Here is a 24789-nt window from a genome sequence, read left to right as displayed (position 1 = left end):
TATCCCCTTACGCGCGTGACAATGAATGTGAGGCTGAAGAGAAGCAAATAAAGTGTGCAAATGAAGAGGCTGTGTCGACACCCGGTGAGCAAGGTGGGCAATCCACCTCTCAAACGCCCTCCATGTGCGTGACGTTGATAAGAAGCACTCAAGCACATATATGTTACAAGCTGCATAGGAATACCAACGATGTCAGTCTTCTTTCTTGTGAAAATCGGGGTGCGTAGGCATCAAGTACATCGGGGTGTGGGCATCAGCGAGCGTGCATAGATACACCGTGTCGTAACCTTACGTGAGTTTCGAAAACTTATAACTAGCTGCAACCCGCGAAAGTGTATACAAGCGATACCTGATACTTTGCCATTTGGCGAACATGGCGAACATCACCAATAATATCGGACCGATAATCGACAAGCTGCCCATAAACGGCTGGAACGAACGATGCGTAACACAGCTAGAGAAACAGCTCGTCCACCTCGTTGATGCGTGGGGCCATCGCATGGAGACATTCACCGACCAAACATGGGGGATCACTTTGAGAGACTGCTATCAATTCTGTAGTCTGGACGCTGTTCCTTACGTACGTTAATACATGATCCTATCCATCCTACGAAGAATTAGTCGCTGACCATCTATCTCGTCAGATATTCAACTTCCAGACATTCGCATCGGCGTTCACCAACTTCCTACTCCCCTGGCTCGCATTGACCGCACAACTGCCCTACGAAACATCCACACCATGGGACAACTTGCTATCACTGTGCCTTTCCGTCGGATCCCCAGCGTTGATCACATACTCGCTCACCCTCACGATCCTGAACCGTTACAGCCTTCGCACGCGCTGGCATACGTTACAACAAACCGCCCAGTCCCGCGCCGTGCACGACAAGTACACAGACTATTCCACCCGTGTCAAGGCGATTCAGTTCCTGCTGCAAGAAGCACAGCAGGTGCCGCTGCGAGCAAGCCAGGAGCGAGGTTGGCTAAGCAGTCTAATTGTGGGACCTAAGAACCAGGCGTGGTGGAAGAATCTGCAAAGGAGATTGATGAGGACGAGGAGGGGCGTTACCTTCTCACTCGTTGCGCAGATCGCTGCTGCTGCTGTGGCGTGGTTATTTACGATTGCTTCGGGATTCATTGATAGTAGAGGGGATCGCGTCGTAGCGAATCAGTTGAGCAGCGGGACGCTTTGGCTATGGTTGATACCGGTTATATGGGGTTGGGTGACGGTAGGGACGCAGAATGGTGCTGACTCGATTGATGAGGCATTACGCGCAGATGTTGCGTATCGGGCAAAAGAACCGCCGTTGATCACTGAAACCTCGGTGAATGAGAAGGCTGAACAGCGTGGGATCATGGTCCGATCGGGTCTTGCAGTCCAGCCGCATCGTATACAAACAAACGAAGCGGCTTTCGAAGTTCCGCCAGTGACGAATCTGGATCTCCCCGGATGGCTTGGTGCGGACATCATGGGCGATGAGAAAAGAGTTGGGCCCATTTTCAACTATGCGAGGGTGTTTACATGGTGGCAGTTGGCACGGACAGTAGAATCGGCACTCAGCACAACTGTGAACGCTATAGCGACTGGGGAGACATGCAAACCTGCACAGGAAAAAGATGTGCTGAAGCGGTGGAACAGTGAGCGAAGACCTGAGGAGAACCTAGCGGGAGATTCCTGGACTACCGCACAATATTGCGGACTGGAGCTGAATAGAGGACAGATCCTAGCCTACCCCGAGTGGAGCGAAATCACGCCCGAGGTGTGGAAACGGATCATTGTGGCAGGGGTCGTGGCACTTTTTGTTCAATGGGGAACGACTGGGCCTGGGATTCTGATTGCATATTACACGCCCACGAGAGGCATAGGGTGCCGAACTGCTTCATACCTCGTGTATGGAGGGCTCGGGACTCTAGTGTGGATCTTGCTAGCCGCGTCTATGTTTTTCTCCCATGCGGCAATGGTGCTCTACCAACGCGAGCACAGGGACGCGCCATCGATGGACTTCCGCCGGCCCTCGGTCACTTCTCCTGCCATCACTCCGCGAGGACCTCAGGGGTACGAACGCTCAAGTTACCATTCCTTCCTCTGTGGATGCGCCGTCGTGAGTCGAGTTATAGGAAAGACGCTTGCGATAGGTAATGCCCTGTGGCTTGTCCTCACTGCCCTCTTAGAATACACCGGCGTGTATGATCGATGCTACTGTAGAGGGAACCAAACAAGCCTCGGTATGGATGGAGGCTGGGTTGCTCTCTTCAAGACCCAAGATGAGCTCGCCCATATCGCGACGTCTCCGTGGGCGGGAGCAGTAGCGATGAGTATTCTTATCTGTTTCGGTAGCTATCTCTTCTTTTGGCTTGGGAGTCGGACCAGTTCCAGGGAGGAGTATTGATTATCTTTCATGTATCCCAGTCGCAGAGGCCTCGGCTGTAGTTTGCTATCATTTGGAACCCTTATCCTTCAAATATCAATCCAAGCCCCACACAATCCCCCTACTCCCCTCATTTCGCCCCATCTGTCAAGTGTTTGCCGTGCAGTCGTCTTATATTCTTCTTGGGGGCCCAAAATACCGACGACTACTAGTGGAAACACGCTTCGCATGAAATCGAAACCGACGGGATGGGTCTTTTCGAAGAACTCGCTTATCTCAAGAATGGACTCGGCGCACGACTTCACATCATCTAGAAGCGAGCATGAAGAGAGGGCCTCGGATGAAGCTGTTCTTGTATCTGAGCCAGTCGACCCTACAGTCTCATCAACCTTTTGCAAGAGAAGCATCAGGATTAATCGAGTTGCCTGGTAAGTGGAGGCAGTCAGCGCAAGGAATGTATCTGAGAGTACCGGATGGGGAGACGGTCGGGAAAGTGGACTGGCTTTTCCAGTGTGTCCCCGCTTGGTCAGAGGAGTGATCTGTTCAGAAGGTTTCGCGGTACAAAGTTCCGGGTGCTTCATTGACCAATGGTCTAGTTGTAGTAGAAGCTCTCTCGCGCGGCCTCGAATCGGTCCAAGGTCTATATTCAGGGGTAATTTTCCCGAGAAGAAGCTGCCCAGGCTGCATTTCCTCCGACATAAGGCGATACAGGCTGGAATGAGAAGTAGGACATCGACCAGCGCCTGATGCGCATTTTTCGGTTCCAGGAGGAAGGGTAGCGACATCCATTCTGGAGTCGAGAAAACGGAGGGTTGATTAAGTACCGCAGCTTTGTGCGCCTGGTTTAAACGTTTAAAACTAGTCCACAAGGTTGTATGCTGGAAGTTACTTACATCAGATACACGGATACCTTTGAAGAGCGGAAATGCCGCGCCTGAGCTACAGTTATGTGGGCCTCTAATCTCTAATATTTTCGTCGCAGCAGTCAAATGCTGAAAGACACTTGTTGGGGTGGTGCCTGCGTATACTTCGTATAGACCAAGGATCGTTGGCACCAGGACATCTTCATCCGTTGGAACGGTAGTGCTGTCAAACCTCGCGAGTGATCTTCTCTGGGCGTGCAAGCTCATGTTGTACCATCTATAAGACTCCACGAGGATGGGGATGTCTTTTCGAACTTTCGCGTAGAATGCCATTGAGGTAGCTCGGATCGATAGCTTCAGGGCCGGTTGCTTGATATCAGCATATGCACCAGGCAAATGGGTGAGCCATGGAATATCAGGAGTTGAAGTCCGAACTCCTTTATTGAGTGCGACAAAGTGAGCGACAAACGCCTGATCATAGATGTCTGCTTGGGAAGGTTGATAGAGTAGTGGTGGATTTGAATGCAATTGAGTGGCTACAACAGCATCGTGAAGTGGACTTGAAATGACTGTCGGCGAGGATTCTCGCTTGATAACGGGTTCTAGTTTAGGCGAAAGGACCAGCTGCTGGTGATGAGATATCGAAGTCGCAGGATCCTCACGAACCACAGACGAGGTCGAAGAACGACGAGTGGAAGCTGACAATTGTACCTGTTCTCGTGCAACATGCTGGGGGATCGTAGACGACAACGAATCGTTGGCGGAATCTTTCCGACCCGTAACGACACCACTAGTATTATTATTACTACTTGCGCTGCTCGCGTCTGCACTATTGCTTGGATTTGCTTCTTTCTTGATACGTTTTCGAGGCTTTGTGACTTTGTCGGTCATGTCAATAATGACAGAGCCTTGGATTGGACCCGAGCATTTCAAACCCAGTCGTTTGCATGTCTGGCAGGCTCCTGGTGTTTCATCGCACTAGAATTGCACAGAAATTATTATACACTCAAACATTCATCTCCAATTCGAAGCGGACCGGCAGATTTCGGCAATGGGAAATGTTCAGTTGGCATACCTTGACTCGGCGTTTACGGCATTGTTGGCAGGCTCTGCTGCGCTGAGTTATCGGCATGACACACGACACGGATACAGCGATTGCAGATGCGGTTGCGGTTGCGACCGCACGAGGTTACTCCAAGAAGTGGAAAAGGGAAATACTCGCGACGAAGGAAAAGGCCCATGGCCAGCAAATGCTAGGAGTCTAGGACTATAACGACGAGGAAATAATGGTCTGGGACTCTGGGGGTGGCAGTGCGCACGCACCTCCAAGGGGCAGCTTGGCCGTGGGATGAAGGAAGAAAGACAAAGACGGATTGTCTAGGTAAGTTGACTGCCTGGGGGTGGAGACGGACGAGACTCAATAATTCGAGTTGAGCCGGGAGGACTTACGATTTACGGGCCTTATCCCCGTGCCACCATCACCATCCGATTGGATGGTGGAGAGATGCTGCAGAATCATCGAATCGTTCGTCCGTTAAGATGGACATTCTCTACGGGGATCGAGTTTCCTTCAAATATCGATGATGATGCTTTACTTACTAGCGAATAGCATAATACTTGATGCAATATCAGGTTGAAAATGATGCAGCAATTGAAGCCTACAGTCGTCGCTGATGGGTGCATGTGAAATAGGGGTTGAGTATGATCATAATATATTCATTGTTATTCAGACACCTTATGCAGCGGCGCCATGAATACAGGATACTTATGTACACCGTCCATGCATCTTCACCATTCGGGTCGTCCAAGTGCGATTCCTCAGCCCTATGCTTCTCAATGACATTACAATCTCGCCATTACCACCAATGTCTCCAACAAACCCTCTACAGCTGCCCATTCTCCCTCTTCTGCTTGCCTTCCTCCTGCAATTTGCTTATATGCTCATCGTGCGATCCCTCCTTGACCTCCTGCTTGTCCGCAGCGATATTGCTCTCGCCTTGTGATGCAAGTTCCTCGTGCCAATGTCCCTCTCCGCGCTTCTGCTTGTCCAATTGTTCCTGCTTCTTTGCTTCGATTTCCGAGGCGCTGCGGTCGGCATCTTCTTTTAAGAGGGTGCGTGGTGTGCTTGACAGGAAGCGTCGTTGTGAGCGGAGAGGTTGCGTGGACCGCGCGCTGCAGAGGACGCTGGCGGTGCTGCGTGGGAGGCGGAATGGCATTGTTTTGATGCTTTGAGGGGATAGTAGGACTGAACTGAGAACTTTATTTTTATTGCGGCCTTATATTTAAGTACTTATGAAGTCCGAAGATTGTTTGTATATATTAGATGGCAGATAAAATGCAAAAATACAACCTCTCGAGGTAGATATGTCATTTGTTGGTTTGACGTCATCTTCACGATGCTCCCCAGTCAAGTTCTACACAAGCGCGATTGTTATCCGAGCCGGCTGGGCGACGCTGTATTGGATGTAATTCAATGCTTTTCGTCACTTAGTGGACCTATTTGCCGATAATATCTGTCATGGTGTGATTGAACTTTACCCATTAGAAGAATGTTCCTCTGGGCCGAGTGCAGTGTAGATATACACACACGCGCACTAGTCTACGAGTAAGGGGACCAACGTGCCAACGTCATGTCTGCAAGCCAGTCCGCTGTAATGCGTCCAATTATCCATGTCGTGACTATAATCGAGAGCTTTCTCAAAAAGACAGTGCATTCATGCACTGGAAGATGTAGGTATTCTCACGCTTCGCTGTGCAATTAGTTGCCGCAAGGAAGAGCGCGATATCAACAGCAAAAGGTGACCTGCAACAACGTAATTAGTTCCTGGACACTCTGCAGTGATAAAAGAAAGTCTCAGAAAACTAAGAAAGAGGCAGCAGGGGCACACGACGAAAGTCATTTTCTACGTAGCAAGTTTCAAAAGATCTTCAAGGACTTTTGTAAGTTTAATTCTTACTTTGCAACCCCGTAACATGAGGTTTGGGATACATGAAATTATGATTTTTGGACGAGGACAGTATCAAAATAAGGAAACACAACTTATCCAATGGTAATGACTATCGGTACTTTTAATTATCCATCGCTCTACACGCTATCTGATCGCTCATGCTAGGCGGAGGCAAAAGGTAGGAAACCATAACTCCAAACACCGATACGCCAGGAATCAACCCAGAAAGCATCGCAAGTAAAATCAACTAACTATGTAGAAACGAAGCAAGCAGCTTCGGCCTGGGAACTAAGAAGATGCGGATTAATCTAATGCAACGCGATGGGCAAGCCTGTAATCATATGGACACATCAGACAGGCACTCCGGCGGTTCCCTTCATCGTCGACTTTCGCGATGGTGACGCGCGAACAAGGACACTCTCTCCAGCCTTGAGGACAACCCTGACCCTATTCCTTGACTTGCTGACTGTCGATGTCGTTTCGTCCTCGTTGACACGTTTCCTCTTTCCCAACAGTGGTGACGGTGAAGACTGTGTGGTCGTGGGTGCGCTAGATGCGGCAGGCTGCGAGCTCTCACTACACGTGGAATACACGCTAGAGCTGCGTATTGCTGCCGAAAGGGGCGCCGGCAACGGTGGCAAGGGCGAGAACCTAGCGATGCGGTAACTCTTTGACGATCCAAACTTGTGTTTCTTTCTGGGACAGGGTGGCGGTGTTGTCGGTTCATCGTCTCGCTTTCTCTTCGGTGTGACTGGAGGCGTCTGTGATGTCGGTTCTTCGTCACGCTTTCTCTTCCGTGTGGCTGGAGGCGCGGGTGATGTCGAGGGCGATGGAGATGGGGTTGTGAACTTGGCCATCTGCTTAGCCAAATCGATATCAGACATGACTTCGTTAACTATGTTTACATCCCTGACTGGCGATAGCTTCCTGTCAGACGCTGCTTGCACACTCTCTTTCTTAATTGTGACTTGAACGGACTCTTCCGAGACCAAACCTTGATCGACCGGAAGCGATTGATGGCTAGTAATCGACAACGACCTGTAGCTGCTGGCATCGTTAAGTTCACTCTGGATATCCGCCTCTGTGGTAAGAATTTGTGGTAACTGCTCTGGTTCTGGGGAGACCGAAGAAGCAATAGTCGACTCAAGCGGGCCAGAAGAGCTGCCATCTGAAACGGACTCCTGGCAAGAATCTCCATCATCCATGACAACATCGCCATCAGCGTCAATCGACCCGTCAGAGTCCTCCTCTTGCTGCTCTCCGTTTGTCGACTGTCGAGTCTTCCCATAACCGCTGTGATACACCGCCCCCGCGGGCTTGAAAGGCTGAGATCCCCAGCTACCTTTCCTTCTGGCATTGAGGTCGAAGAAAGTCCCTCGGGGTACGAATTCAGGATACTCGACCTTGCGAAGCAGGGCAGTGATTTCGGTGGCACTCAGGGAAGGGAGACTGCTGGAAAGCTCGGAGATTCTGCGTTTGAGGGACGAGGGATTCGCCTGGGAGCCTTTTCGCGCAGCTATACGAGCCGAGCGGCGAATTGGAGCCGGAGGTGCGGGTCGCGGGTTGCGATGGCCTTGTTTGGGTCTTGTAGGCTTGGTAGTGGGTTGAGGTGGAGGAGGCGGAGGAGGCGGAGGAGGCGTTGATGAAGGTGGAGGTGGAGGAGGCGGAGAAAGAGGAGGAGGTGGAGGAGGTGTTGATGGAGGTGGTGGACTTAACGAAGAGGAGAAATCAAGAGGATTGATGTTTGAGGGAAGGGCTGTTAAATACCTGCTTGGAGACGGTGATGAAGGGTGTTGGTGATTGTCCGTAGCATTACTGTTATGCAAGGAGCTTGGGAGGTTCGGGTCCTTGGAGCCTTGTGAATGAGTCGAGCCTGCTAGGCTATCTGAGCTTCTAGGACCATTTGAGCTTCTGGGACCAGTTGAGCTTCTGGGACCGTTCGAGCTTCTGGGACCGTTCGAGCTTTTAGGGCCAGTCGAACTGCTTGGACTGTTCGAGCGTCTTGGGCCGTCCATGCTGCTGGGGTCATTCAAGCTGTCCGAACCAGGCGACATTCCTAAGCCACTCGAACCACCCAATGTAGTCGATCCAAGCGGACCGTCATACGGCAGTGAATCTGCTGAACCGAACGAACGTACTGAGCCGACTGATCTAGATGAAACCGCCGAGTCACTTCCCCTATGCGAACGATCGTTATCAACGATCATAACCATGCTCTCAACATCATTGTAGGTGAGAAAACGGGGAGACAAGGCATCACGCGCAACTCTCTCCGCCACGACATCGGACATCCACTGACGGACAGTCTCGCAGCCGTCTTCGAAGGGGAACTCGATCGCGAGGCACTGCAGAGCGGATAGGGTTCGCAGATGCCAGTGTCGCAAGTCTGTCGGTTCCGGATCTGCGTATATGTGGAGGCATCGGTTGTGGTCCTCGGGGGTGACGTCTGTGCGTCTGATATCTTTTTCAGTTGGGAGGATATCCTCGGGGATGGCTTCGGTGGCGGCGAGGAGACCCCAGTGCGAGGCGATGTTTTGGAGCGTGAGAGTTATTTGCGACTGGGTATATGCGTCGAGGTTTGGGTAGAAGAAGAAGTGTTCGTTGATGAAGGCGTCGATGTTTTCTGGGAACTGGTCATAGCCGTAGATTACCGAATCTTTCAAGTCATCGTTAAGTGAATTGGAGATTTCTTCCAATCCGTCGTGATCGTTGTTGGATTGAGAAGATGGATCCTCCGATCTCCGGTCTTCAGACGCACAAGTCGCTACTGCGTCAGAAATTGTTGATGAGAAAGACTGAGTCTTATGTCCAGCACCGGACAAAATCACTGAAAAATCCCACGGCCTGCCGTGCTGCTGATTTCCGGAGTCTGACACTGTTCAAACGCGTTAGCATCGTCTAACATCTAATCTCATGTTGGGTGTACTTACTAGTTGAAGACCTGTGATCCCTCTTCGAATATGATTTCTAAATTCTTGGGAAGACTATGATGTTCGTAGAAGGAAATAAGAAGGCTTGTGGGATATCCAATGCCAGAGGGTTTGTCGGTTTTTTATTTCAATCATTTTGATGGTCAAACAACGATTGGCGTGTAGATTAAGTGTACAAAGATTTGCGACCACAAAGAGTGCACACAGCTGTCTTTGTTGTCTCATCATTGTCTTTAAAGTTGCCCAAATGGTTGCTATGTAATGTTAGATGTGCTGCACAATTCCATTGATTGTAACGATTGCTTAGTTAGAACTGGTCACGGGAGTACGCAAGATGAGACAGAAAATTGAAGTGTTGACAAACGGTTAGATATGTGTATCGTACGCCTTGAGCTTGACGATCATGAGGTACAGCCCCAAGATAGGACGATGATGCATGCAGTGATAAGAAGAAAATGTCCGGAAGCCTTCGCAACGCCAAAATGAATGATGCAAAACAAATACAAGGAAGGATATCGAAAGTGAATTACGCCAACGTTGTTGCCAACCCTTGTTGGTCTAACTGGTATGAGAACGTTTGCAGTTGTGAAGGAAGCAAAAGAAAACGCCAAACGCTATGTGAGAAATGGGAAAGCACCTAATGCATGGTGTGTGAACGGAAAATGCTTCTCAGTCCAGACGGTTCCTTCTTTTTCTTGCTTTTCGTGCTGCCCTCCTTAACAGTATGGCTGCGTCTTGATGTGGTTGATTTTGCGCTCTTGACGGACTTGGCCCGATGTGATTTGCGATCCTGCTCAAGCCTGGCACTTCGTCGAGACTTGAGGTCTTCTTCGTCGAGAACTCCTGCGGCAACTAGGTGGCGGGATGCGCCCGGGGTGATAAATTCGCCGTCAACTGTGGTACCTGCACTTTGCTCTTCGACATCCGCGATGCCTCGGCGCCAAAGCTCAATGCGACTCAGCTCCTTCGTTTCCAACTCGTCCAATTGGTAAGCTTCCCCGCCGTTTGCAGGCATAGCAATAGGCTTCTCCTCCTCCTTCTGAGCCTGAATCTTCTTGACAATTTTGAAACCTCCTAGAGCGACGATTGTGACACCAATGCCAACACCAGCAGCGATCATGAATTGAGGGCTGATGAGAAGCGCGGCAACTGCGGGGAAGCTGCCCTTCAGAACTGGGAGAACGGCAGGGCCCATCTTTCCAACGATTGTGCTGATCTCCGCAAGCGTCAATGCTACTGCGGCAAGAGCATCGGGATTCTTCTGAAGAGAGTCGATCATGGTCGTAACGGAATGCTGCAGGCAGTTGGCTTCATCAAGCAGGACCGTGAGCTTAGAGGCCTTCTCTCGCAATTCACCGTCGTCGTAGCGCGGGGAGGGAAGTGGAGGAGGAATATCGCCGTATGCGAGGTCCATATCAATATCATGTACCGACTTAGAGCGCTCCGTTTTGAGGGTAGCAAGCTGCACTGGCCCAGCGGTGTGCCTTCTCTGCAGCTCCTGGCGGTGTCCCTCTCTGGCATCACCTGCTAGATCTTGTTCGAAGCGATGTTTGCGACTGCTCTTCTTGTGGGGAATATCATCGTTTGCGTAGAAGCTATCCGTGTAGCCACGCTCCATTGGAGGTCTGGGGTGGTGCCTGTGGGATTTGGAACGGTGGGTGGCTTTCGAGTGCTTGGAGTGTCGCGACGATGCGCGCGAGCGGGTATCATCGTTATCTTCTATGCGCACGGCTTTGATGCCCTCGCTGAGCTTCTTTTCTTCATAGGCGGCTTTGCGCTCGGCGGTAATCTCAGCTTTACGTTCACGGTAGGCAGAGCGCGCCTCCTTGAAAACATCGACAATGTGTCGGCTCTATTGGACATTGGAGGGTTAGCGGTTGACAGCTTTGTGGGGAGAGGAGGAGGTGCGGGTGAGAAGGGTGGATGGGTGGGTGGATGCATGCATGGACTGATGACTACTTACGCTCTTGACAACCTTGCCTGACTTGTTAATGATGGTGATCGTCTCTCCAACACCCATATTGGCGAACCAAGAATGCAGCTGCCCTGCACGCTGCTATGTGTAAAAGCAAAAGTGAAGAGCTCGCGATGTGTGAGGTTGTGGAACGTAGAACGGCAGAGGCGCACGAGGTAGTAGGTAGTCGGTAGATAGGTCGTCGGTAGCTTAGCTAGCGATAAAGGGTGCAGAGGCGGTCAAAAGTACGGTCAAGATTGAATGAATCAGGACCACAACGCTTCGGCACCGGACTGGCACCAGTAGTGGGGCAGGTCGTTAACAGCGCGGCGATGGTGAGCCTTTATTTAAACATTTAATGTATGAATGAACAAATCTTGATATAGGCGAAAAGCGAGATTGTTCTTGATTGATGTTGAGTAGTGGTGACGATGTGTGGTTGATAGTGACTCGTGCCCCTCTATAGAAAGAGTGAGGCGGCAAGTAGATGGTATTAGGAGGCCTGGTAGTATGCTAGGTATGCATGTATGTGCGTAGTAATTGTACTCGTAGTATGCAGTATCAAGGTAGCTTGGTACCTAATATGCCAACAACGACGACAAAAGACAGGGAAGAGAGATGCAGCTGCAGTAGAATCAGAAGAAGGGAAGGGAATTATGATGCGGGCGAGGGCCCATGATAACGGATGAGCAAATAACGGGTGCTGAACTTAATGGCGCGCGCGGATGTAGCCACACAGGACAGGACAGGATAGGGCGTTGGAGAGGGAGAGAAGAGCGAATGCCTAGAGAGGGATACAGGAATGGAATGGGTTCAGGACTTCGACTGCAAATCGACCCAGTAGAAGTCGTGCCCGCAGTCATAGTATCGTGAGCATGAGACGTCTTGGACTGGCATTGGACGGGTTTGAACGGGGCATTGGAGGAGGGGGCGCGCGCATTAGGGTGTCAAGTCATGGCCGGGGAAAGCGGAAGGATAATTGAGGTTGGTTGGCGTGTCGCTCTGTAACAGGACGTTCCAAGGGCATGCTAGTCTTTAGTCGCTGGCCACTGCTGGCCTGGCTCAATGAATTATCACAACTCGTAATACCGGTATTATCGAATTGAAGGCATCTTCGTTGTACCTGCGGAGTAACTTGTTGTCTCTCTTGGTCCGGGCCTTTTTGCCTGCGTTGTCGCCTGCAGCCTCCCACCACTCTTTGGGGGGAGGCCCATGGAGCCATGGCCGCCGTATATGCGGGCAGCGTATCGCCGTGCAGCTTCATCATCCGCTTCCTTTTTCCCATTGGCGCGTGCTGGAACAAATAACCCCAAATGAGAAATCTAGCTGATGCGAGTGCTGTCGCCTGTCGGAGTAGACATGGACGTCGCCAGGGTGGTCGATTGCTCTCCCAGTCAACGGACAGATTATTGATGCAATGCATTCGGATCTCGCAGATATTGTGCAGCACATACATGTACAACAACAGGGCGATGCGCGCCATGCATGGAAAAATTCTCCCAGATCACCATACCTATAATAATATGCATCGGAAGCAGCAGCCTCATCATCATCGCCTTCGTGGTACCCAGCCATCGCGGTCGCCGTCATTGATGCCCAAGTAACGGTACGACTGGTACCAAGCCGTACTCCGGTTCGCCTTCTCTTTCATCTCTCAGCTGCCGTCTGCCGTTGATTTTGCTTGCCTCTCTGCTGTCTTACGTACTCCTTGGTACCCTTTTGCGCAAAGGATGGTCTGGCCTGTGGACGATCTGCCGCGCACCAGGACACAAAGGCACAAGAACAGCCCGAATACCTGAGGATCAGGGTCCCGAGAGACCCGTAGTCTCGTACTTTCAGCTGCCCGCCCACGCCGTCCCACGGTTGGGAGAATCAGACAAGGAACAGGGTGTGAGGTGAAGACGACTAATGAAAAGTTGCTAGAAGAGTGGCTGTGTCGCTGTGTGGCTGGTGTATCTCTTCACGTGATGCTTTTTCGCCTTCAATACACCAGAAATTGATCCAAGACGACAGTGACTGTCTTTCGTTTCTTCACCTCCACTCAATTCTGCACGCAATCTGCCAGCATACCCAGCTTTGCTAACGCTGCGTAATCACTCCCAATCAGACAATCTTCGCACGCACTAAAATGCGATATGACAACATACCAACATAATTCCCATCCTGTCAACACAAGGAGCACCTTTTCGCTGGCCTACTATGCCAAATCAATCAAAGGCGGTACCCAACATCATGCATTGCATGGCCCTTCCCAAACATGTTCCGAGGCGCCTCTAATCATGCTTTTTCCGGTTAATGGAAGAGTCTGCCACCGCTGATGATGTGGCATAAGCAATCAGACGTGTCGAACGGGTGTCTTCCGATTACATGCCGAGAAGGTAATAGTACAATTCCCCAAATACTCTGTCCTGGCGTCCACCACCCTGACCGAACGTCGTATCGGCGATGATGTACCGACCCACGGGAGTCGGTGAATTGTTTGTGTATTTGTGAGTGTGAGTATGTGCTCTGAACGGCAAGGTATGCAGAGCAAAAGATTGCGAAGTCTGAGGCTCATGCAACGACCTCCCTCGTGGAGCTGCGGCCTCGTTTTGGTAACTTTTCAATTCACCTGCAACCAATTGAACCAAACCCAGTAGCAAGGACAAGGGAAACCCCCGCCTATGGAGAGAACCCCTTGTTACGAGTGGTTCTACCCTAATGACGGAATGCGCTGTGCTACACGCATCCAAACGCCCTGGGACTACTGGTCTAGATACAAGTCGAACAGCTAAGTACAATTCGCATCACGAGGGATGCCGTCCGTTCTCTAGGTTCCGGTTCTTCATCATTGTTGAACAAACAAAGCATGGCGGTACATGTGCCGTCGCTGAATTGCGGCAAGGCAGCCCAAGGAATCAGGATGGACGACAAGTCAAGACAGCATGTGCAGTCAACTACGGAAGACCGCTCAATAAAGTTCTTGTCCCAATCTTTATGTAGTCCCTGTGAAACGAGCAAAGAACAGAGATAAGAAGCAGTACATAATAAACTACATTCTCTCATTCTGGTCCAGCAACGGCACTGAGCAGGAGAAGACAGTCATCTCTATTTGGACACAGATCTCGCCATACCGCAGAGATCGCTCGCCATCCCCAAATCATCATCGCACAGAGCACAGGTCAGTCATGGCCGATGTTGACTCAAACTTGTCCTCCTCAGAGACATTACTCTCGACCTGCTCCAACTCTTCTTGCGACGTTTCCTCCCGTGATGTACCTGACGACTGCAACAATTGCACGATTGGAGGACTTCCACCGCCAGATGCACGCCGAGATTCGGTAGTCACTGACGATCACCAGAGCGCCGCATCCCCTTCTTCTTCATCTTGCCCTCCAGCTGCTGGTTTCATTCCCATCCTTCATAGTTTCTCTGCCTGCAGCGGCGTAGGAAGAGTCATGTGCCACTACTCGCGATCGATTACATCAAAGGACATCTCATTGGGGTCAAGGAGCTTAAATGGGAAAGGTACGTGAATTGTCTGGGCCATGACGGGTGTCAGCTAGGCCAACCACACATTCTATTCCCCGGACTTTTCGCACAATCTCGCCACGTGCAGTTCGCATTGTCCCGTACCATCAACGCCAGAGTGAAACGCATGATATTCAGCAATGGATGGTTCACGTATATCAAACATTCCAATGATGATAGTGTCCCAAGATTCAACCCCACAGCGACCACCTCTTGCGGGCGCCGCATCGGACCGCCGAAGCACTAGTCAGGGTCCAACCGCGCCGGCAGATCTCGTCATAGCCCGCCCACCTGCCCACATGCGCCTAACAAAGCAGGTCTCGACGACGACAACCTCTCTCGTGACGATGCCAAAGAGCTATTCGGAATCACCCATACATACCCAAGATCCAGGCTGACCTTTCGTCAATGGCAGAACCGCCCCACCATGATTTCAATGGCACTCCACGCCCAGTGCCCACCCCGAGCCGGCAGCCCTCATTATCGCATCGCATGAAGCACGACAAATCGATCCTTGCGCTTGCCCTGTCCGCCTCGTACATATTCGCAGGAACTCAGGGAGGAGAGATATTGGTAAGTGGAGGAGATTGTTCCATATGTGGAGGCGCGCGGCATTGACAGCGTCTAGGTATACAGCTTGGACACCTATGAACCCAAAAAGGTCATTGAGGCCCACAGGGGCAGTGTGCTTGGTCTTTGTCTATCGCAAGACCAGGAACTTCTATTTTCGAGTGCGACAGATCCTTTTGTGAACGTAAGCATTCAATTGCACCTGGCCCGAGATGTCCGTTGACCCGGCTCTAGGTTTGGAGCACCACTACCTTTCTCCGGTTATATGCGATTTGGTCGACCTACGATGTTGGGGATATCTTCTGTGTAGCATACTCATCTTACCACAAGACGGTGTATCTTGGGGCGCAAAATGCCAGTATACAGGTCGGCTTTGGCCAATCCCTCGCCTACAAGATTTGAGACTGACAACACCAGTGGTACGATCTCAAAGAAAAAGATTCACGTCCTCGACCCGCACTTACCTCCCACCCATCCGAACGCGTGGACCGCTTCTTCGACTCTGCTGGTCCTGGTGGAGTTAGGACTCCAAGGCCCACTGGCGCAGAAAATAAGCTTCGGGACGCCGTAGGAGGCCAGAACCTCGAAATCGACAAACAAGACGTTTGTACGTTTGCGCATTATGGATACGTATATTGCATGCTCTTGGGACAGAAGATTCTACCGGACTCACCAGCAGAAGAAGTGCTCGTCTCAGGAGGTGGTGACGGGCGGATTCAACTATGGAGGATTGATCCGTCAAGTGGGGGTGCTATAAGCAAGATATACACACTGGAGGATGGCCGGGAGGAAGGTGAATCTATCCTGTCCCTAGCGCGGGAGGGCTCTTTTCTGTATAGTGGGCGGCTGGATGGTGAGGTCAATGTTTGGGACCTTGAAACCAGGCAGCTTGTCAGGAATTTGAAAGCGAGCACTGGGGATGTCCTTTCATTGACTTTCGGTGGTGGTCTGCTCTTCGCTGGTGGCATTGAAGGGACTGTTCAGGTATGTTTTACGACACCGAGGATGGACAAAGTTAACATGTGCTGCAGAAATTCAATCAGCACTACGAAACCGTATCGACATTTCAAGCTCATGACGGCCTTATCCTTGCCTCAGCTTTTACCAATTACAACCACAAACCAACGTTCGTAACAGGCGGCAATGACAGTACTATAGTCATTTGGTCCATTCAGGACTGCGAAGGTCCTTCCTCCACGCCTCGACGGAACAACAATGGTATGTGTGTTCAGACTATGTATGTGGCGCTCGCTAATTCGTTCAGATCTCATGGTCGAATCGCTCAATCAATTCATCTCCTTTCGGACCGTGTCATCCCTGCCCAAGTATCGGGCAGACTGCAGAAGAGGTGCATCGTTCCTACGGTCGGTCTTCCAGAACTTCGGCGCGGCCACAGAGATGCTCAACACCACCGAACCTTACAACCCCATCGTTTTCGCCAAGTTCAGGGGCAACCCTGCTACTGCATCCTCCAGAAAGAAAATCCTGTTCTACGGCCATTACGATGTCATCCCAGCAGAAGACGAGGCCAACAAATGGAAACACGACCCGTTCACGTTGACTGGTGAGGGTGGCTACCTATACGGTCGAGGTATCTCGGACAATAAAGGACCTATCATGGCTGCTATATATGCGGCACATGAGTTGGCCAATGAGCAGTCGTTAGATTCTGACATCATCTTTCTGATTGAAGGAGAAGAAGAGAGTGGATCTCGGGGGTTCAAAGATGCCATCAGGGCCAAGAAGGACTTGATTGGAGATGTGGACTGGATCCTGCTGGCGAACAGTTACTGGCTCGACGACCATGTCCCATGTATTACGTACGGCCTACGAGGCGTGATCCATGCCACAGTCCAGATCGAAAGTCGGCATCCAGATCTACATAGTGGCGTGGACGGCAGTGCTCTACTGGACGAACCTCTCAAAGACCTCGTCATGCTTCTCTCCAAACTCACTGGCCCGCACGGCAAAGTACTGATACCTGGCTTCTACGACCCGATCTTGCCACTCACGGCTGACGAGAAGCAACTCTACGCCGAGATCACAGAGACCTTGCTTAGGGGCAATCCAGACCTTGGAGATCCCGAAGAGCTTGCACAGTCACTCATGCGTCGATGGCGAGAGGCCTCTCTTACGATCCATCGCTTCCAGACCTCTGGCCCAGACAACTCGACCATCATCCCCCGCCTCGCCAAAGCATCCATCTCCATCCGACTTGTGCCCAACCAAGAAATCTCCGAAGTAGCCGAATCCATGACATCCTACCTCTCCTCCGAATTCGCACAGCTCGATTCCAAGAACGCCCTCACCGTAACTATCGACCACCAGGCTGAACCCTGGCTAGGCGACTACACAAACGAGATCTTCCAGACTCTCGAGTCCGCCATACAATCCGTCTGGGGGCCCACACTCAACCGCCGCCGCAGTTCCATCCCCGCTCTGAAATCCCCAGACACCGCCTTGTCGCCACTATCCCCTGCCATCACCACCACCGACCACCGACCCTCCCCAACGACATCAAACACCCTCGCCAACTCCTCCTCCCCCACCACAGCTGACACAGAAGCCGGTGCCCCCTCAACCAACCAAGATACCACCGCGCCTTCGACCCTCGCCCGCAAACCCCTCTACATCCGCGAGGGAGGCAGTATCCCCTCTATCCGCTTCCTCGAGAAAGAATTCGACGCCCCGGCTGCACATCTGCCGTGCGGCCAGGCGAGCGACAGCGCACATTTGGACAACGAGCGGCTCAGGCTCGTCAACCTGTACAACAGCAAGCGGATCTTCAAGAAGGTGTTTAGGGAGCTGCCTAGGAAATAGAGGAAGAAAGCGGGAGAGTGATAGCACTTTGTGCCCTATTATGAGTCTTATGGGGGATTGATATGTTGATGAATGGCTCCAAGGCCTGGCAATAAGATGTAAGGCGTGCATAACGACCAAAACTATTTTCTAGAGACTACACTATAGATTTCCGTTGCCCGTTGGCTTTCCTATAGCGAATATTTTCTATCATAAATACGTATTTTTTATATCTCTAGCCATGCCTCCTCCCTTAACGTCAATTGACAAAGAACGCAAAGGAAAAACAGAATACAAAACGAAGCCTCACATCCGGGACGTACAGACACGTTCATATCTGATGCTACCACAGTGGAAAGAAGAGGTTCACAGAGCATCACGTGATCATAACACTTGTATGTAAGGTACTCAGATGGGAAGCCTGACTCTAGCCTACTATATACCATAGCCACAATATCTAAGGGACAAGTAGGAAACATGTGATACCTAAGATACACATGTTCAATACGTAGGTTAATACGTAGTTTTGATTAGAAGACCCATTCTGCATAAGGGGTATGGCACTGGGAGTTCGCTAGTATCAGTCAGGAATTTCTAGTCAGATGATCTGAACCTCCTTGCTCGCGTGATGGACGACGATTCGAACTTCAGGATACCGCAATGGGGAAGTAGTTACCTGCCCAGTGTGCATTATGAGATATACGAATCAAATCTCCGAAATTGAAGCACGCAAAGAGTACCTAGGTAAATTATCAAGCTTTCTAAACATAGTGAGGATCAAATCGTGATCGTGATCTTTACCATACAAAGTTCCCAAGTAGCCTCCTTAGACATCTCCGAGGACATGGAACGGAACGATACGAGTAGTCTTGCGTCCTGCCACCCGAAAACTATCAAACCAAATCCCAGTCCCACAGTATTGGAAACATGATCGATGGCACTGACTAGACACCAGGAAACACGAACTCGTTCCTGGGCCGTTGGAATGGCCACTAGAGTTTAGCATAACGACGGATTGGCCCCAGTGGATAATTACACACTTACACAGTATAATACCGTTCATTCCACCACATTTTATTGATTGGCTTGGCGTGTGAGGGGGTTAGATCCATCGTGGAATCCATGGTGTTTTCCAAATCCGTACAACGCTATGACGGGAACATGAATGCAGACAGTGCGCACCTTTTCGCGAACTCATAAGGGGTTAACGTCTTTGTACATGACACTAAATGCTTTTTCAGTGGAGATTCATAACCCCACAAATTGATGGCATGATTCTCCATCAAAACTGCTGCCGAGACTTACAAAGTGACGGGTGAATAGGGGCATGGTTGTAAGAGGCCAAGAAGGGTAGCGAGGTTCCACTTTTAACGAACTCGGCAACACTTTATAGTTACTCGTTATGATTCCGATGATATTTCAAGCCTTTTACGTGCTCATGTTGTCGATACGATGATTGTGATTTTATTAAATCGAAGTAGAGATACCTTTCCAAAGATTGGCTTACATCTGAAACAAGACCTGGCAAATTCGCATGTCAGCGTGCAGAAGCCTTCACGACGAGGACACAGAGCATTTGACATTATTTCTGTCACCTCGTTGCGCCACATGTACCTCAGCAGCAGACCTTATTAAGCAGACGTGTCAGATCACTCAGGGACAAATTCCCAAACTACGACGCGGGAAAGACCACTTTGCTATGCTGCGCCGTACTATGGCCTAGATGTACTGGTACCATACTTGTTCTCAAGCCACAATCTAAAAGGCTCCTGTTCGCCTCCTTATGGCATTGTTGAGAGCAAGACCATCTACTACACCACACAACCTTCCTTTCGATATCCTCACTTTCCTTAACTCTTTCCTTGAAACCTTTCCTTGAACTCGTCGGCGTTATCACTCATTCAGTCAACTATTTCATCATGTACTCGGCATTCACTACTACCATTTTCACCATCTTCGCAACATTCACGCTTTGCTTCAGCTTGACCGTCGCTTCTTATCCGACACAGCAATTCCTAATCCACACCGAGCCTCCAAAGGTGGTCCAAAAATGCTCCAGGGCGGGAAAGACACTAGCGGAATTATTCAACATGGTAGCATCCGAGAAGGTCACTTGTATCGAACCACCGCCGGAAGAGGAATGTGAAGATAAAATGGCCGCGGCGCTCTGTACTGCATTTCACAACATGACATGTAGCAAGACTATGAGTGTGAGAGATTGCGAAGTCGGGGCATTATATCGGTGTCGTATGTAAAAATGGTTTCTACCGTGGTTGAAATGTTGATGTTTACTGATCTAATGTACAGACGAGCAATTCTGTTGAAAATCGCGCGTATCAGGCAACCGACACGCGGGAGTAGGGACAGTTCTAGCCAAAGCGAACTGGGATGCCTTATTTTTTGGAGACGAACGATCTGGCTTCCAAGTATCAACATAAAGACAGGAGACGGAAGGCCACCTCTGTGATACCCAAGGAAAAATAAAAGGTTTTAAACAATTTACGCAGAAAGGAATGTTCTGTCGATTCACTATGTACAGAATCTGTTCCCTGCAACACGATTTCATTAACATTTTGCGAAATATTACCCAAGGGGACCACCGCCTTACTTCTCAATTAACTCCTACATTTTTCATTTGTTGCACGTCAAAGGTGTTTATAATTCCTTTTTATTAATCCGAGATCTAGGTTTTTATGGTATATGGAATTGGATATCTGTTGATACAGAGCAGAGAGTTTCGAAGACGGCGCGTAATATCCCAAGTACATAGCAAGATATGCCTTGCCTCCATCTTCATCATTAGGATCAACTCCGATTCAGATCGCCTGGTAATATTGTGCCTGAACGAATATATTTTTATCGTAGCACTTCGTTGAAACTCGACTGACGCCCAGGATGTCAATCCGAGAGGAGCTCAATCCAAACTCCAGATGTACAGTGACATTCGATATCATTCGGCCCCAGATGAGGCGTCTCCTATGTCCAGAGAGATGCGGCAAGGGGTATCAAAGTTCGAGCATCAGACAAGTACAATTTAAGACCCGAGTTCGGTTCGCTATTCTCAGTGTTTCGAAATGACTCCGACAGCCGAAATGTCTCCAGCAACGAGTGCAGAAGGCAGACGTTCTGCATTCTTACGTGAGCGTTAATCGCCCGATTTCCTATTTCTACCCCGCTCCTTTTTTATTGGTGCACAGTGTGTACTAAATATCAAAATAGCCTCAGGAGTCTTCGTCGCCAAAGGTGCAGATTCTGCGGACAATGTGTCTGAGGCGGACTCGATCATGCTGCTTCAACGCCACGGATCACAACGAGTGCATCACTCGTTATGGACAGAAGGATCAGTGGGGGCCAGTTGGCGTCTGTGGTTTTGTGTGATATTGGACCTGGAAATCAACCGAGAATCAAGTATTAGTACAATACGGAAAGTCATAATACTTCCAACTTTTACTGTGCATCTTCGTGCCATTTTCATGATGGCAAGCACAAACGGCTGACGTCCGCTGGTACTGGTTTCCGAAGGCTTTGAGGCTGCACTCTCACATTCCCTTACCTGAAGGAGAATGCAGTTTGCGGAGACACTATTATCATCTCACGCTGCATCTAAAATGATCAATATTACTGGTCAAGACCTTACGATATGGTATTTAGTTACTTCTGTATTTAGCTCTAATATTAAGGGTTGTTTGGCTACCAATACTCTACCAAGTCATTCCCCGAACCTCGGGTGGAAGTCGGCCCTATCGACAAGGCTGAACCCCCAAGTCATATTGCGATAAGCAATGGAGATCCAAACTCGAGCTTACACCAAACACTCAACCCCGGCACACAGCATGAATAAAGAAGCAGCCAGGAGGAGTAATCATCAGAACCTTCTTGTGCGCTTACTCGGAGATGGAGCTCCCTACCCTATCTTCAACGAGATTTGCTATTGCCTAGACGTCCTTGACATTATACGAGTCTCTCGTACATGTGTTGGTCTAGCGACTGTATACTCCAGACTGCGCAGAACGCATTGGAATATCAACCAGAAGCTGTTGCGCTTCGTTGATCGTCCTGTCCGGTTTCGGGGGTGGTTGGGCAGGCTCGATGCGCTAATCTCGGGCGGATTCGCACTCCAGTTCTTCGCTCGAACGGTGTGGTTGGACTCCGATCTCAATATCTACGTCAATGCATCTGGTGACGCCCTAGACGGGCTTCTAGGTGACCTTCAAGACCATGAGGGATACAACGTCACAAATCAATATTTCGAAGATGGCAATTACACAAACTCGCAAAGCCTAGACGGAGTGTGTAGAGTACAGATCCCAGGAAATAATTGCAATTATGCTTACCAGTTTAGGTCTTTTCCATCACTGACCTGAGCAGGCCGGCGCGTGGGGATGGCGGCCAGGAGTCGAGGATCCAAGTAATACGTTGCCATATCCCGCCCATGTCTGTCATACTGGGCGGTTCTCACAACACTGGTGTCATCAATGTCATCTCTTCACAGGCAGCATACTGCCTGTTCCCAGCCTCTACCTTTGGCAAAAGACACATGATTATATTAGGAAGACGAACGCGCCAAGAACATTTGTATGTCGAGAAGTACCTGCTCCGAGGCTGGAATATAAGAGAAGAACCATTGGGATGGGCACCGGGAATGGAGAGATACCCGGAGCAGCTTCCTCTAGAATGCAACAAGCTATCAGGCGACCCCAAGTCGACCTGGAAGATTGAATTGGACGTGGAAGGGATCACTCCACCGTCAGAGTTGCAAACACGCATGATTGAGTGTGCACATGTGTCAATTGGTAGACGCCCGAACTCTCACGACTTCGTGCAATACGAGATCCGTCCTCCTTTTGGCTTCGTGTCCATCGTTCTGAAAGGCGAATATCTCTGCGCTGACGAGGAATGGCGCCGCTGGCTAGAACGGAAGCTCAATGACCGGATAAAAACCGAGCTTCAGGGGCTCGATGTCAAGGACAGACCGCCGTTCTTTGACGATTTCATGTACACTCGGCATATGTTCACTTGTGATTTCGATCCGGATTGGAAGCCCCCATTGAACAGTTCTTGGAACTATTACGACGACCTGATTTGGGAATGGTTTGATGACTGGAGATACGCAAAACACTGTTATGGCTGAGCGCTTATCAGCTTTTGATCAATTTTTGCAAATCCTTCAAACAAGGGATTTGTAGATTTTGCTTTTTGCAAATGGAGTAATGGCGGCGGATCGGAAATATACATACACTTTCCACGGGTACATGGCCATCTGCCATCAACACAAATGAACATTCAATTATGACGCCAGTAGAAAAGAAAATAATCAATAAACTTGAAGTTTGATGTTCAAATACCGAACCAACCTCCTTATCGGTCTAGAATCGAACGAGATACCACACGACTGACTCCAAACATGCTGCATGAGCGCCGACAGAAACGAGAATTTCTGCTTGCAACGTGGACAGTGAAATATGTTATTCTTTTCCGGACGGTCGTGAACATTGATGCGTCGCAACATGGCGGGCCGAAACGCCGGATCGCTATACTCGTGCCAGTCCCAGGACAGCGCTACCCATCTGTTGAGCTCCAGCATAGTCCGGTAGGGGCAACCTCCGGAGTCGATGTGGAGGATTACATGCGCGAATGTTTTGAAGCCTTGGCCACAGGCTGGACAATCTTCTTCGCGGGGGAAATGGACTTAATTGTGCTACATCAAATACACAAGGTCAACAATACGATATGAGACGGGAGAAAACCATTTCAGGATTGACTCACATTTGCGAGATTCGATGGGGTATCGAAATGTTCGTTGCACACTTCACACACGTTGTACTTTTCCATGTGGTCATAGAATTCCTCGTGGTTAAACCAGACCAAACCCTTTCCGTTGTTGCTCTGACGGCATACATATCCACAGTCATAAGAGGTCCCATCAAAAGAACATGAGTCGCACACAAAGTGGTTCTTGGATTTCATATGGTGTTCTCACATGGCATCCTCGCTAACAAACGAACGGTCACAGCGTTCACACCATTCGCGATTAGGTTCTAGTAATACAAAGAGAGGTCCGAGAACGATTGGATAGTTGGGGATGAAAGAGGTAGTCATGATGATATCCTTTGGCAGTTAGTCTGATATGTGTATAGGTTGTGCTCGCTATCTTCATAGTTACCTCCTGACTGATAACTCCGATTTTTAGGATTACTTCAGGTTTAAAGCAATGCCTTTATAGGATGCTATTTACGGATAGGGTAGGTAAGAGAGATTCAGATATCAAGGAGTTACTGGATAAAGAGATCCCCAACCCTTGACTCGTGATAACTGACCCTGACAGACACCTTGAAGCTAATGATGAATAACAGACATCAACTCAAAGTTCTGGATTATCTGATTGGGGTCTGATCATCTACATAGGGCATGAGATGTCGTGGAATTGATGTTTCCTGGGGAACCGGAATCGGGCCGTTTCCATTCCTTTAGCGTATCTTGGTATCTCACTAGGGAGGCCTATCTTTGTTCACTGTACAATTTATATATAATCAACATGTAGATAGTAGGAATGGATTTCACTTTTTCTTTTTCTCGGAATCAAATGTTCAGTCAGCGTAGATGAAGATTTTTTGCACGATGTTTGACTAAGCTCGCTAATTGATTCCGCAATACCACAATGATAATGAACGAAATCGTCGAGTGGACCTACTGCAACAGAAAGGTAAATCTCAATCATTATAAATGTAGACAATAGAATATATTTGCTTTCAAGATAGTGCACTGAGGACCATGTCATTTAACACGACTTTATAATCAATCGCTTTGTACTCGTAGAGAGAGCATCTTCGTCGTGTCGTTGCCCTC

General features: G+C 49.7%; 9 protein-coding genes across 9 annotated transcripts; 6 read left to right on the top strand and 3 right to left on the bottom strand.

Annotated features, from left to right (window-relative positions):
• BU24DRAFT_380325 (uncharacterized protein) lies at nt 1–2479 on the top strand. Its single transcript, XM_033524717.1, has 4 exons — nt 1–580; nt 645–1368; nt 1429–1961; nt 2055–2479. Exons 1-4 carry the CDS (start codon nt 374–376, stop codon nt 2388–2390), a joined length of 1800 nt encoding a protein of 599 aa, XP_033378050.1. The 5' UTR covers nt 1–373; the 3' UTR covers nt 2391–2479.
• On the bottom strand, nt 2459–4123 carry BU24DRAFT_357926 (uncharacterized protein; the record flags this gene model as incomplete). The annotated part of the gene is made up of 2 exons (XM_033523977.1): nt 2459–3208; nt 3263–4123. 2 exons carry the CDS (start codon nt 4121–4123, stop codon nt 2459–2461), a joined length of 1611 nt encoding a protein of 536 aa, XP_033378049.1.
• A 102-nt stretch (nt 4124–4225) lies between these two features.
• Nucleotides 4226–4605, top strand: BU24DRAFT_81199 (uncharacterized protein). Its single transcript, XM_033534664.1, has one exon. It carries the CDS (start codon nt 4284–4286, stop codon nt 4503–4505), a length of 222 nt encoding a protein of 73 aa, XP_033378048.1. The 5' UTR covers nt 4226–4283; the 3' UTR covers nt 4506–4605.
• A 400-nt stretch (nt 4606–5005) lies between these two features.
• Nucleotides 5006–5587, bottom strand: BU24DRAFT_428602 (uncharacterized protein). Its single transcript, XM_033529516.1, has one exon. The coding sequence runs from the start codon at nt 5446–5448 to the stop codon at nt 5116–5118; it is 333 nt and encodes a 110-aa protein (XP_033378047.1). The 5' UTR covers nt 5449–5587; the 3' UTR covers nt 5006–5115.
• Nucleotides 5588–9559: 3972 nt separating this feature from the next.
• Nucleotides 9560–11434, bottom strand: BU24DRAFT_81111 (uncharacterized protein). The gene is made up of 2 exons (XM_033534663.1): nt 11074–11434; nt 9560–10962 (listed from the first exon to the last, which is right to left on the bottom strand). Exons 1-2 carry the CDS (start codon nt 11128–11130, stop codon nt 9748–9750), a joined length of 1272 nt encoding a protein of 423 aa, XP_033378046.1. The 5' UTR covers nt 11131–11434; the 3' UTR covers nt 9560–9747.
• Nucleotides 11435–14144: 2710 nt separating this feature from the next.
• Nucleotides 14145–18163, top strand: BU24DRAFT_455634 (glutathione degradosome). The gene is made up of 8 exons (XM_033531382.1): nt 14145–14571; nt 14764–14891; nt 14968–15147; nt 15203–15328; nt 15379–15510; nt 15562–16128; nt 16176–16362; nt 16409–18163. The coding sequence occupies exons 1-8, from the start codon at nt 14232–14234 to the stop codon at nt 17962–17964; spliced, it is 3216 nt and encodes a 1071-aa protein (XP_033378045.1). The 5' UTR covers nt 14145–14231; the 3' UTR covers nt 17965–18163.
• A 1601-nt stretch (nt 18164–19764) lies between these two features.
• On the top strand, nt 19765–20452 carry BU24DRAFT_81083 (uncharacterized protein). The gene is made up of 2 exons (XM_033534662.1): nt 19765–20190; nt 20251–20452. The coding sequence occupies exons 1-2, from the start codon at nt 19863–19865 to the stop codon at nt 20265–20267; spliced, it is 345 nt and encodes a 114-aa protein (XP_033378044.1). The 5' UTR covers nt 19765–19862; the 3' UTR covers nt 20268–20452.
• Nucleotides 20453–21670: 1218 nt separating this feature from the next.
• On the top strand, nt 21671–23258 carry BU24DRAFT_428595 (uncharacterized protein). Its single transcript, XM_033529515.1, has 2 exons — nt 21671–22232; nt 22286–23258. Exons 1-2 carry the CDS (start codon nt 21726–21728, stop codon nt 23072–23074), a joined length of 1296 nt encoding a protein of 431 aa, XP_033378043.1. The 5' UTR covers nt 21671–21725; the 3' UTR covers nt 23075–23258.
• Nucleotides 23120–24342, top strand: BU24DRAFT_428593 (uncharacterized protein). The gene is made up of 3 exons (XM_033529514.1): nt 23120–23641; nt 23710–24051; nt 24107–24342. Exons 1-2 carry the CDS (start codon nt 23348–23350, stop codon nt 23878–23880), a joined length of 465 nt encoding a protein of 154 aa, XP_033378042.1. The 5' UTR covers nt 23120–23347; the 3' UTR covers nt 23881–24051; nt 24107–24342.
• Nucleotides 24343–24789: the final 447 nt, after the last annotated feature.

This window comes from Aaosphaeria arxii, assembly GCF_010015735.1.
Source record: "Aaosphaeria arxii CBS 175.79 unplaced genomic scaffold BU24scaffold_13, whole genome shotgun sequence".
Taxonomy (NCBI): Eukaryota; Fungi; Ascomycota; class Dothideomycetes; order Pleosporales; genus Aaosphaeria; species Aaosphaeria arxii.
This window is presented reverse-complemented; position numbering and strand designations above follow the sequence as displayed.